Below are 12,498 nucleotides of genomic sequence, written 5' to 3' on the forward strand. Positions count from 1 at the left end.
CTGTGATACAAGAGAATGCACATAACCTGAGTATCCAGAAGGTTGGGGGAGCCCAAGTGGTGTATGAAGGTGCTGGGTACCAGCAGGTGGAGTTGGAAGGGCTCCCTGGTACCATATGCACCCACCTCTGCCCAGCGCTAGGCTCTTCCTGCATGGCTTGCTGCCTCACAAGATGGCTCCTTCCCGTCCTGTACAGCACCAGAGTAGAAGGTTCTTCCCTGTAGTAAACCACAGCCTCTCTCCCATTCAACTCTATTTTCCATTTTATATTGGTCCTGCAAAAAGCAAAGTCTTTGAAGCCCAGTGACACTCGGTTTTAGGCTAGGTTGACTACAAATTAAATATTTGGAAAGCAACTCTTAATTTTCCCATTGACTTCCATTAGGACACTGGAAGAGATCTGGGTCTGCAGACTCTGCTAGACTGGATTGAAACATTTTGGGTGAGAGAGGAACTAAGAAGGCCACCCTTGGTACTGGCATGTGAGGTGTGGTTGAGCCAGGGAGCTGAGCCTATGGAGTGCTTCCTCCTCCAGCAGTTTGTGGCTGCTTTTTTAGTACTCAGCATTTCCCCTAACTTTCCCCACTCATGGAGGACTCCCAGGTTCCCACTTGGGATTCCTGGAGCTCTGTACTACACCTGGGTTTGTCTGAGATTTACAATGTTGAATACACTTCACCTAGGCTGTCATTTTTTCATTATAAACTAGAATCAGAGATATTGTATTGCACCCTCAGATTTTCCTTAGTGGTATTTAAGTTGCTATTATACTAGTGCTGTAAAGTCAAGATTCCATATATTCAGTCTACATAGGATAAAAATGTCTATGTGACACTGGGCGTGGTGGCTCACGCCTGTAATGCCAGCACTTTGGGAGGCCGAGGCAGATGGATCACCTGAGGTCAGGAGTTCGAGAACAGCCTGGCCAACATGGTGAAAGCCCATCTCTACCAAAAATATAAAAATTAGCCAGGCATGGTGACACACGCCTGGAATCCCAGCTACTCAGGAGGCTGAGGCAGGAGAGTCACTTGAACCTGGGAAGCGGAGGTTGCAGTGAGCTGAGATCATGCCATTGCACTCCAGCCTGAGCAACAGGAGCGAGACTTTGTCTCAAAAAATAATAATAAAATAAATCTATGTGACAAAATCTATGACTTAGTATCTCTGTATCTTGATTTTTTGTTTAAGATGTTTTCTTATCAAATTAACACATGCTTATTTAAAAATATTTGAAAAAATAGAAAAGCTGGAGGAAAAGGAGTAATCTATGGCAACACCTAAAACTAAAATGCTGTTAACCTCTTCCTGAATCTCTTTTGGGTATACAGTGTATACTTGTTTTTTGTCTTTTTTAAAAATGGGATCATAAGATGCAGTTTTGTAACCTATTCCTGATCTCCTGTTGTAAATGTAGAGTCAGCCCTCCATATATGTGGGTTTTGTATCTGTGGATTCAACCAGCCACAGTTTGAAAATATTTGAAAAAAAAAATTGCATCTGTACTGATGATATATAGATTTTTTCTTTTTCTTTTTTGTTTTTTGAGACAGAGTCTCACTCTGTTGCCCAGGCTGGAGTGCAGTGGCGCGATCTCGGCTCACTGCAAGCTCTACTCTCGGGTTCAAGCCATTCTCCTCCTCAGCCTCCCAAGTAGCTGGGACTACAGGCAGCCGCCACCACAACTGGCTAATTTTTTTGTATTTTTAGTAGAGACAGGGTTTCACCATGTTAGCCAGGATGGTCTTAATCTCCTGACCTCGTGATCTGCCCACCTCAGCTTCCCAAAGTGCTGGGATTACAGGTGTGAGCCACTGCGCCTGGCAGATGTATAAATTTTTTGTTCTTGATATTCTTCCTTGAACAATACAGTATAGCCACTATTCACTTAGTATTTACATCAAATTAGGTATTGTAAGTAATCTAGAGATGCTATAAAGTATAGGGGAGGATGTGTGTAGGTTATCAGCAAATACTGCACTGTTTTATATCTGGGACTTAAGCATCTGCAGATTTTGGTATTCATGGGGGTCTTGGAACCAATCCCTCACAGATATTGAAGGACAAGGCTATCACATGTATCTAGTGTCTACTTAGCTAGCTGGCCCAAGCCCCTAGATCATGCAGAGACACAAGTTTCACAAAGCCCTCTTTTCTGAGGCTGGGCAGGCTGTTTCTAAGCTGTTCTGCGTGGCTCTTTTTGCTACTTTGGATTTACTTGCAGAGGTCTTCTCATTAATTGTTCTTAGTTTTCATCTGTTTATTTTGTTTGTCTGTTCACCATTCCCATCCTTTGGCCTTTTCCTCGGCCATGTTAACAAGGCAGGCGTAGGGCAGTGGGGCCTCAGCTGGAGTCCAAATATCTGCCCCAGGGTTGAATCTGCATTCAATGGGGTGACCATGGGGTCCCATCTGTTACTTGGCCTTAGCTGCCCTTTTGGGAGCCACATCTCCAGCTGTCATGCCTTGGGAAGGTGAGTGTACCTGGGCACATAAGCATAGTTCTGAGAGCAGCCTCTCCTTCTCTCAGTCAATTGGCACACTCTCTTTTCTGCTTTCAGGGCAAGTTTCTGGCTTTTTATCAGTATGCAAAATCATTTAACTCAGATGACTTTGATTATGAAGAGCTGAAGAATGGAGACTACGTCTTCATGAGGTGGAAGGTAAGGTCCCGCCAGGTGGCCCCTCAGACTCCCAACAAGCCAGGCCCTGTACTGCACCTACATACCCACTCTAACCAAGGGCTCCCCATGTCCAGTGCTCATCACAGCTGGTTGTCATGGCAAAGTCTTCATGGCAGGGTGTTTGCACACCTATAAAAAGTGGGCACAGCTCCAGGGCACGCACTGGTTAACTGCTGATGTCCCAGACAGCTCCTCCTTGCTGTGCTTTTGGTGGGTAGCAAGTGGATTTGGGCCTAGGTGGCCGCCTCTAACATTGTTTTCTCCTTTTCCTTTTTCCCACCCAAGAATCTTATTGAACCCCCAGGTTGAATCACTCCAAGTGTTCTTTGGATTCAAGGCAGAGCCAAACTTCCTTTGAACTTAGTCAGATCCCTCTATGGGCTTAAACACCATCCGTGGGCCGGGTCCCCTCCACCACATCCTTTTCCCAGAGGTCAGGAAAGTCTCACCTCCTCTACTTCCCTCCAGCTCAGGAAATGAGGGACCGGGAATGGAACGCGAGTTTTTGACTCAGCAGTGCTCAGAGAGCCCCACCTGACTGATTTGATGGATTGGCTTTTAGCTGCAAGATCATTTGTGCTCCCTGCTTTGATAACGTGATATTTACGGCCCCAGAATAGCAAAATCAGGAAGCCAGTTTGTTAAATAACTTTGAGAACATACACCCACCTCCAACCCCTAGTCCCCAGTCTGTAGGGAAAAAGTTGTTTTATCTTGAAATCTTGGCAGCTTTCATAAAGATGAATCATTTTGAGTTGCCTTTCCCGGTCTTTACTTTGCATAGCTTACCACTTTAAGAAGTGGGAATCAGCCGGGCGCAGTGGATCACACCTGTAATCCTAGCACTTTGGGAGGCCAGGGCAGGCAGATCATGAGGTCAAGAGATCGAGACCATCCTGGCCAACATGGTGAAACCCCATCTCTACTAAAAAATAAAAAAATTAGCTGGGCATGGTGGCGCGCCCCTGTAGTCCCAGCTACTCGGGAGGCTGAGGCAGGGGAATCACTTGAACCTGGGAGAAAGAGGTTGCAGTGAGCTAGGATCGCACCACTGCACTCCAGCCTGGTGACACAGCAAGACTCCGTCTCAAAAAAAAAAAAGGGGGAATCACTGGGCACGGTGGCTCACGCCTGTAATCCCAGCACTTTGGGAGGCCAAGGCAGCCAGATCACAAGGTCACAAGATCCTGCGTTCAAGCAATTCTCCTGCCTCAGCCTCCCAAGTAGCTGGGATTACAGGTGCCCACCACCATGCCCTGCTGATTTTTTGTATTTTTAGTAGAGATGGGTTTTTGCCCTGTTGGCCAGGCTGGTCTCGAAATCCTGACCTCAGGTGATCCACCCACCTCAGCCTCCCAAAGTGTTGGGATTACAGGCTTGAGCCACTGCACCCGACCTGAATTTTAAAACTAATTTTAAAAGCCACAATTTTAGAAGTTGAATAAGGAATGGGAGAGTGTCTTAAATTTGTTTAAAAAGCAATGGAGTTGTTTTGCCTCCAAAGAATGTCCCAGGGTGGCTCATCTGTGGTCCTTTAGTAGACCACCTGAGGCCCTGGAGCTTCTGACCTCATCTCTCTGGGAAAGTAGTTGCCAGGACCTGGGTTTCCAGCTTTCAGCTCCAGCAGAGGTGTCTCTCCTAAGGTGCCTGGTCAAGAACAGTACCGTTCTGACTGCTTTTGACAAGGTGTCAAGCTCTTAGAGGGGGTGTCACAGGGGCTACTGGCAACTGCTCTGTACTCAGAAAGGTCCACAGACCTACAGAAGTGACTCACTGTTCTAGATGTTATCAAGCATCTGGTGACAGTTCTGGGAACTGGAGCAGAAACCTAGCTCTTCCCAGGTTGGTTGTCTGTGGTCTCTGAAAGATAGAGAGGCAGGTGAGTAGGTACTGATTTATGTATTAGATGTTTCGGCCATGATACCTTCTCTGAATTGCTGATCCTAGTGAGTTGAAGACACAGTTTGTTGCTTTAGTATATAGAATACTCCAGGAGCACATGGACGCTTTTCAGAAGTCAGGCTGAGACCCCACGGGCCCACCATCACCCAGCAAGTCTGGGTTAGACTGTGAGATCCTGTATTTTTCTGGAGTGGTCCTTAGAACCCCCGATGCTTAACAGGGAGGCCCCGTGGGTGGTCAGAGAATGCTGTCTGTTACTGACCCTCTTCATCTGTGTGCAGGAACAGTTTCTGGTCCCAGATCACACGATCAAAGACATCAGTGGTGCTTCTTTTGCCGGGTTCTACTACATCTGCTTTCAGAAGTCAGCAGCCTCCATAGAGGGCTACTACTACCATAGGAGTTCAGAATGGTGAGGACCCCCAAAGACAGAGGCCACGGGGAGGGTTTCCTGCCCGGCTGGCTCTCCCTTGGCTCATCGAACCCAAAAGCAATATCTTAGCCTGTCTCTGTATAGATTCTGTGCTTTATTTAGATGCTGAGAGCTTATTTCAGTGATCTCAGTTGCTCACAATAAGGCCTTATCCCTATCCACACAGCAGAGTAAATGAGATGAAAATGAAGTATAGGTGAAAGAACTCATTTCTAAGCACTTTTAAGCAATACTGTATTTTTGGCAATGTTTATCTCAATCTTGCTGGTTTTTATGTAATCTTTGCAAATTGAATTAGTAACTAAAATGTGAATTGATCCAGTAGTGGACAGTGTGAATTTTGCTGTCAGCAGCTTTTTAAATTTTGTGGCTGCATTCCTTAGAGTTGGTCCGACATGCACTTGATTTAAGGCTCGTGACCTGGGGGCTTGTGAGTGGACAGTCAGTGTGTTACCAATGGTAAAGGACTGAACTCTGCCTAAATGCTAACTTTTGCCACCTTTTGGGGGATTCTCCTGCCTCCTTGCTGCTTTTTAAGCACCTTGCTGTCCCCGGAGGGCAAACCATATGATAAAATGCCTGATTTCCTCTCTGAAGGTAAAAATTCTCTCTTTCCTTTCCAGTATTTCACACTTTGTTGTATGTGAAGTGATCCTACCCTAGATTCCTTGTTCAGTGGTAACGAAATTATATCTGCAAGTAAATGCCAGCCCTGTAGCCACAATTTTTAGGCTTTCAGTAATTGTTTTCATGCGAGTTTGTAAAACTTTTTATAATCCTTTTTAAAAATAACAGCTTTGGTCCAGGCACAGACGCCTGTAATCCCAGCACTTTGGGAGGCCGAGGTGGACAGATCACGAGGTCAGGAGTTCGACACCAGCCTGGCCAATATGGTGAAACCCCATCTCTACTAAAAATGCAAAAATTAGCCAGGCGTGGTGGTACGCACCTGTAGTCCTGGCTACTCAGGAGGCTGAGGCAGGAGAATCGCTTGAACCTGGGAGGCAGAGGTTGCAGTGGGCCGAGATTGCACTACTGCACTCCAACCTGGATGACAGAGCGAGACTTCATCTCAAAAAAAAAAATGGCTGGGCACAGTGGCTCATGCCTGTAATCCCAGCACTTTGGGAGGCTGAGGCAGGTGGATCACAAGATAAAGAGATCAAGACCATCCTGGCCAACACGGTGAAACCCCATCTCTACTAAAAATACAAAAATTAGCTGGGCGTGGTGGCACATGCCTGTAGTCCCAGCTACTCGGGAGGCTGAGGCAGGAGAATCACTTGAACCCGGGAGGTGGAGGTTGCAGTGAGCCGAGATCGCGCCACTGCACTCCAGTCTGGCAACAGAGTGAGATTCCATCTCAAATAAAATAAAATAAAATAAAATAAAATAAAATAATAGCTTTACTGAGATATTATTTGAATACCATACATGACTCATTTAAAGTGTACAAGTCAGCCAGGCGTGGTGATTCATGCCTTTAATTCCAGCATTTTGGGAGGCTGAGGCGGGCAGATCACTTGAGGTCAGACGTTCGAGACCAGCTTGGCCAACATGGTGAAACCCCATCTCTACCAAAATCCCATCTCTACCAAAAATACAAAAATTAGCTTGGCATGGTGGCACACGCCTGTAGTCCTAGCTACCTGAGAGGATGAGGCAGGAGAATCGCTTGAACCTGGGAGGCAGAGGTTGCAGTGAGCTGAGATCGTGCCGCTGCACTCCAGCCTGGGCGACAGAGCCAGACTCTGTTGTATATACCTACAATAGAAGATTAATTGACACTAAAAAAGAAGTTCTGATACATGGTACAACATGGATGAACCTTCGAAACATTATGCAAATGCAAAGCAAAGCAAATGCCAAAGTGCTGGGATTATAGGTGTGAGCCATTGCGCCTAGCCGGTATATACAACATTTTATTTATCCATTCATTATTTAGTGGACACTTAGATTGCTTCCATTTTTTAGCGATTGTGAATAATGCTGCTGTGAACATGGGTATATCTGAGTTCCTGCTTTCAATTCCTTTGGACATATACCTAGGAGTGAAATTGCTAGGTCATACGGTATTGCTATATATAACTTTATGAGGAACTGCCAAGCTGTTTCCCACAGCAGCTGCACCATTTTGCATTCCTACCAGCGTGTATGAGGGTTCCAGTTTCTCCACATCCTCCCTGGCACTTGTTATCATGTCTCTATAATTATAGCTACCCTAGTGGATGTGAAGCAGTATTCGAGTGTAGTTCTAATTTGCATATTCTTGATGGCTAATGCATTTTTTTTCCTGATAATTTGTTTTTGGTAAGAAGTAAACCCCCTTGGGCCGGGCGCGGTGGCTCAAGCCTGTAATCCCAGCACTTTGGGAGGCCGAGACGGGTGGATCACGAGGTCAGGAGATCGAGACCATCCTGGCTGACACAGTGAAACCCCGTCTCTACTAAAAAATACAAAAAAACTAGCCCGGCGAGGTGGCGGGCGCCTGTAGTCCCAGCTACTCGGGAGGCTGAGGCAGGAGAATGGCGTGAACCCGGGAGGCGGAGCTTGCAGTGAGCCAAGATCACGCCACTGCACTCCAGCCTGGGCGGCAGAGCGAGACTCTGTCTCAAAAAAAAAAAAAAAAAAAAAAAAAAGAAGTAAACCCCCTTTTCCTACGTTCTTCCACACTCCTATGTGAAACAAGTAGGGGAGAGCCAACATGCCAGACATTGACTCTAAATGTGCCTGAGGTTGTCATCCCAGCGTGCAGATTGTCTGCCTCTCTTTCTCCTCCCTCTACATGACTCCCTGGAGCACCTGCCAACAGGGGAGGTAGACACCTCCCAAGCTTGAAAGACCACCAGGATGGTCTTGATCTCTTTACCTTGTGATCCACCTGCCTCAGCCTCCCAAAGTGCTGGGATTACAGGCATGAGCCACTGTGCCCAGCCATTTTTTTTTTTGAGATGAAGTCTCGCTCTGTCATCCAGGTTGGAGTGCAGTAGTGCAATCTCGGCCCACTGCAACCTCTGCCTCCCAGGTTCAAGCGATTCTCCTGCCTCAGCCTCCTGAGTAGCCAGGACTACAGGTGCGTACCACCACGCCTGGCTTTTCCAAGCTTAATACTGTACCTAGGAAAGTGAGAAAATTTAAATGAAAGGTAAAATACAGTTTAAGGCAGTAGTGAAATTAATTTTTCTACACTCTCTTTAGATACCATGAGAATTGGTTTATGCCTGTGCTAGCTGTAAAGTTCTTAGGATATGACAGCCTGGCATTACGTGCTACAGCAGGAGAGGGCAGAGCAGCCAGTGAAGTTAGGGCTGGGGCGTGGGTCTATATCTTCTCCCAGAGCTTATTGAGGTCTCCTTTTAGACATACCATAGTTAACTTCATGATTAGAACAGAATGAAAAAAAATTTCATCTTGTGCATGGTTCAGGAGGATTAACCAAAAAAGAAAGAATGAATGAAATCAATCTAGGTTCAACTTGAGAAATAGAAAATGAATGTGCATTTCAGTCCAAGTATGTGACTTGTCGGGTGCTCTGGTTTTTGAGGGGTTACTAATGTCCTTTGCTCAGGGTGCATTAGATGACTACCTCCCGTTTCTGTCTGCTCCCCCTTGCAGGTATCAGTCCCTCAATCTAACCCATGTTCCTGAACACAGTGCACCCATCTATGAATTCCGGTGACAACGGTTCAGAACAGCAACCAAATAAAACTGAACTTGGCAAAAAAGAACTTTGCCGAGAAAATTGTGTACCTGCCAGAACCAGGAGAAGTGTGTTCCTGTTTCTTCACGAGCAGACTCGCATCACAAAGCATGAATGTTAACCCACAGAATCCAAGGAGCATGGCTGGCCCGTGGGGCAGGTGGAGGGAGCGGTCTTCGTTCTTCCTCCCCTCAGTGGCAGTTTGGTCTTCACCTGTTTTTAAGCTACCTTAAACGCACTTTTCCTTCCTGCACAGCTAACTTCTACATCACTGAAATGCCCATTCCTTCCTCCGTCCCGCCTCCAGCTGAGTAGAAGGTCTGCTCCCGGATCACCCTCAGCCTTGGTGCTCAGTGATCCCCAGGCCCTAGACCCCTACCCCCCGCCAGTTGCTTTGTCTGGTAGCTCAAGAGAAGGCAGAGCCCCAGCACCTCTGTGCCCCCCAGAGCTCTGTGCAGGGAGTTGGCCAGCTGCAGCAGCATCAGCCACCAACAACACGAGAGGCGGAGGCTCCGGTCCCTGCCGGGCTGCCTCAGTCTTCAGTGCTGATTGTGTCATGGGTCAGTGCGCGCTGCTGAGCCCTATATTGTTAACAGTGCAAAACTAGTGAGTGGCTGTCAGGTTCCCTGGGCCTGCCATCAGGATCACTAAATTTAAGGCTTCCAGATCCCTGGCAGGAACAGATTCCAGTCCTGCTTACTCAGTACATTTGCTCCAAACTTTTGAACTTGAGGGCAATACTAAACTTAAAAATAAGAGTTTTTTTATTACAAAATTATTTTTATGGTCCCTTTAACGAGGACCCTGTGGCAAATGCACAATTATTCAGAATTACATTTTATCGTTTTCACATTGAAAACAGCAAATGTTGACTTAGTAATTTTTATATTGATATCTATATGTATATGTATATTTAATCAACCAGCAGTTTTGAAACTAGTCATCCTGGTACAAAAGTTTTGCAGCATTGCCTAAATTATAGTGCTCAACACAAGAACTGTTTTTGGGGGCAGGTTAGCATTTGTGCCTCCTCCTTTTGCTACTCAAAACAGCAGTGCTTGGCGGCAGCCTTCCATGAGGCAGAAGGGGTCGTCGTTCTCCGAAAACAGTGACTCTGAAATGTTGGGACAGGGGAAGGGGTGGGAAACGTGAACATGCTCAAATAACTCGAGGCTCACGTGCCAAAGTGTGTGTGTGTGTGTGTGTGTGTGTGTGTGTGTGTGTTGTTTTGTTTTTTTAAATGTTCAAAAAGCTTAATAGGTTGGCATCAGTTGTAGCCCGCAAACATGGGTAGGGCTTTGGGGAATTGGCATTTTCTGGTGGTTTACAAGACTTACTCTGAATACAAGAGGAAAAGCTTTAAAAACAAGATTGCATCATAACCCCCAGGAGCAAAGCAACCTGGAGGCTACCTATCCACGGGCAGGCAGCATAAGAGAACGTGAAGCCCTTCAGTGAGATGAGATGAGCAGTGGGAAACCTTTTCTAAAGAAGTGACTTTCGGCCGGGCGCGGTGGCTCACGCCTGTAATCCCAGCACTTTGGGAGGCCGAGACGGGCGGATCACGAGGTCAGGAGATCGAGACCATCCTGACTAACACGGTGAAACCCCGTCTCTACTAAAAATACAAAAATTAGCCGGGCGCGGTGGCGGGCGCCTGTAGTCCCAGCTACTCGGGAGGCTGAGGCAGGAGAATGGCAGGAACCCGGGAAGGCGGAGCTTGCAGTGAGTGGAGATCGCGCCACTGCACTCCAGTCTGGGCGACAGAGCGAGACTCCGTCTCAAAAAAAAAAAAAAAAAAAAAGAAGAAGTGACTTTCATTTTATTGACATATGTACTGTATGTTACTGAGATTGAATGTTAGGGGAAGCCTTAAGGCAGAGGTATTTGGGAAAGTAGCCAGTGGGCACTTGTGGTATCTAAAATCTGTTATCCCAGGACTGTGTACAGACGGGCAGCCCACCCATTCAGTAAGGTCAGGGCTTTGGAACCCTAAAAAGTTGGCCCAATGACTTAAAGGGAAAAATAATTCATTCCCAGAGATGAGTCAGAACAGTCTCCTCAATCCTGAAATTCAACAGGGCATCAGAAGGGCTGGCTCTGGTCAAGCCCAGCTGCTCTCATGAGGAGATGCTCACTGTGGCCTTGTTGAGCTGATGGACAAGTGAAGGAGCCCGTGGGGCTGTGCTCTCCTTCCTGCCATTCGTGCCATTCCACTCTTTTCAGCTCTCCCCTCATGGCATGTGAGTCCATACCTTCTGCATTTTTCCAGGCCTATGAGGGATATAGGCCTCCCCTTGGGGCGCTGGGTCCGGAGATCATCCCTGGAGCTCGTCTGGGGCTCATGCTATGGCTCCAAGTAGTGGTTTGAGTGGGCAGGAAGGGCCATTAGCAAACACTGCTGTGTTCTAGACAAACAAGCCAGGTCCTATTGCAGGATTTCTTCTTTCCTTCTTTACCCAGGTAATGAACTGCACCCATTGTACTGGGAAAAATGAAGAAGTGATACCTTTACTAGATCCTTCAGACACATCTATGAGAAGATTTGTTCGCTTAAAAGTCTGCCCACTTAGGATAGGAAAGGGATTAAGGATTTTTCCACCTCCTCTTAGTAACCCCTGAGTTACCAACATCAACTTATTTCTCTCTGTTCCTGAAGGAACTTTGGGGAATTGTCTTCATCTGTAGTTATGCTTTCCTGAACCTTCTCAGTGGTTTACATGCCTCTGAAACTATGTGCAATATTTTTGGTTGACACTTGTATCCATCCTTAAGAAATTAGTGCAGATTGCAGATATTCTACTGTCTTCCACCCCAAACAAGCCTGCCATGAGGTGGGATCCTAGGGGTTTGGCTGTTCTTAATCCACTGCTCAGAAAGCTTCCATTCTGCTGTCCCCAGCCTCGACCCTCTTCTGTGCTGGACTTCCACCCACCCACCCTTTTCAAGTTTAGATAGCGTTTCAGCTGCAGTCCCAAAGTAACGAAGCAATGCCTACTGTTAAGTAGGAAGTCAATCTGTGTGCTGGTTTTGTTGGTTATGTTGAAATCACAAACTCCAGAGGAGCAGAGGGGTTTTTCAATGTCTTTTGCTTTCAGAAACAGAGAATATAATATTCTCACTAAGGCCTTGAATTGATTTTTTTTCTCATAAGATAGTCTGATAAGCTAATTTTTAAAAAGAAATGCCATTAACTGTGTTTCATTGTGGTTTAAAATTACTAACAAGTTGTGGGAAAGAAAAATAATATTTGATTTTGAATCTTAAATGTTTTTAAAAATTAGACTTGAATGGGCACAAAGTATAAATATTTTGTTTCTTTATGGAGGACATGTGGAAAGAGTTTGAGGGTTTGGGATGGGAGAAGTATTTTGCAGAGCTATCAATGTCCAAATAATTTTTAAAAAATAATAAAGGTATTTAAGCAGTGAGTTTGTCCTATTTGTAAACCAAAGCAGCTCCATTAGAGGAAACCAGTCCTCCCTGGGCCTGTGGCTGTGGAGCTCTCTAGGGCCAGCCGGAGACCTCTGTGTGCCGGGGCAGGCCGAGGGCCACTCTGGGCAGCTGTTGCAGTGGTCTGGTTGCTCCTTTTTCATTCTGAATGTTTTCAGCTGCTCAGCACTTCTATTTGAGCTCCATTTTATTAATTTCCGTATTTCTTCAGAAATGTGGAAGCTTTTTTTTTGTTTGTTTGTTTGGCATATGTGAAGGGTTTATATTTCTATTTAACACAGAGAAAAGATGCAGGCAGAGGTATCTGTCCAAAGCCTGCTTTGCGG

At 46.2% G+C, this 12,498-nt stretch overlaps 1 protein-coding gene across 3 annotated transcripts in view; it reads left to right on the forward strand.

Annotated features, from left to right (window-relative positions):
* The window catches only part of GID4 (GID complex subunit 4 homolog), a 31,154-nt gene extending 19,004 nt beyond the window's left edge, over positions 1 to 12,150 (forward strand). The window contains 4 exon segments of one of the 3 annotated variants that reach the window (NM_001193962.2): positions 2,562 to 2,663; positions 4,868 to 4,998; positions 8,635 to 10,212; positions 10,530 to 12,150. In NM_001193962.2, coding sequence (NP_001180891.1) covers positions 2,562 to 2,663; positions 4,868 to 4,998; positions 8,635 to 8,698 — 297 coding nt within the window. In that variant the 3' untranslated portion in view covers positions 8,699 to 10,212; positions 10,530 to 12,150. 3 annotated transcript variants of the gene reach the window in all.
* The last annotated feature ends 348 nt before the right edge of the window (positions 12,151 to 12,498 follow it).

Source organism: Macaca mulatta, chromosome 16, assembly GCF_049350105.2.
Source record: "Macaca mulatta isolate MMU2019108-1 chromosome 16, T2T-MMU8v2.0, whole genome shotgun sequence".
Classification (NCBI taxonomy): domain Eukaryota; kingdom Metazoa; phylum Chordata; class Mammalia; order Primates; family Cercopithecidae; genus Macaca; species Macaca mulatta.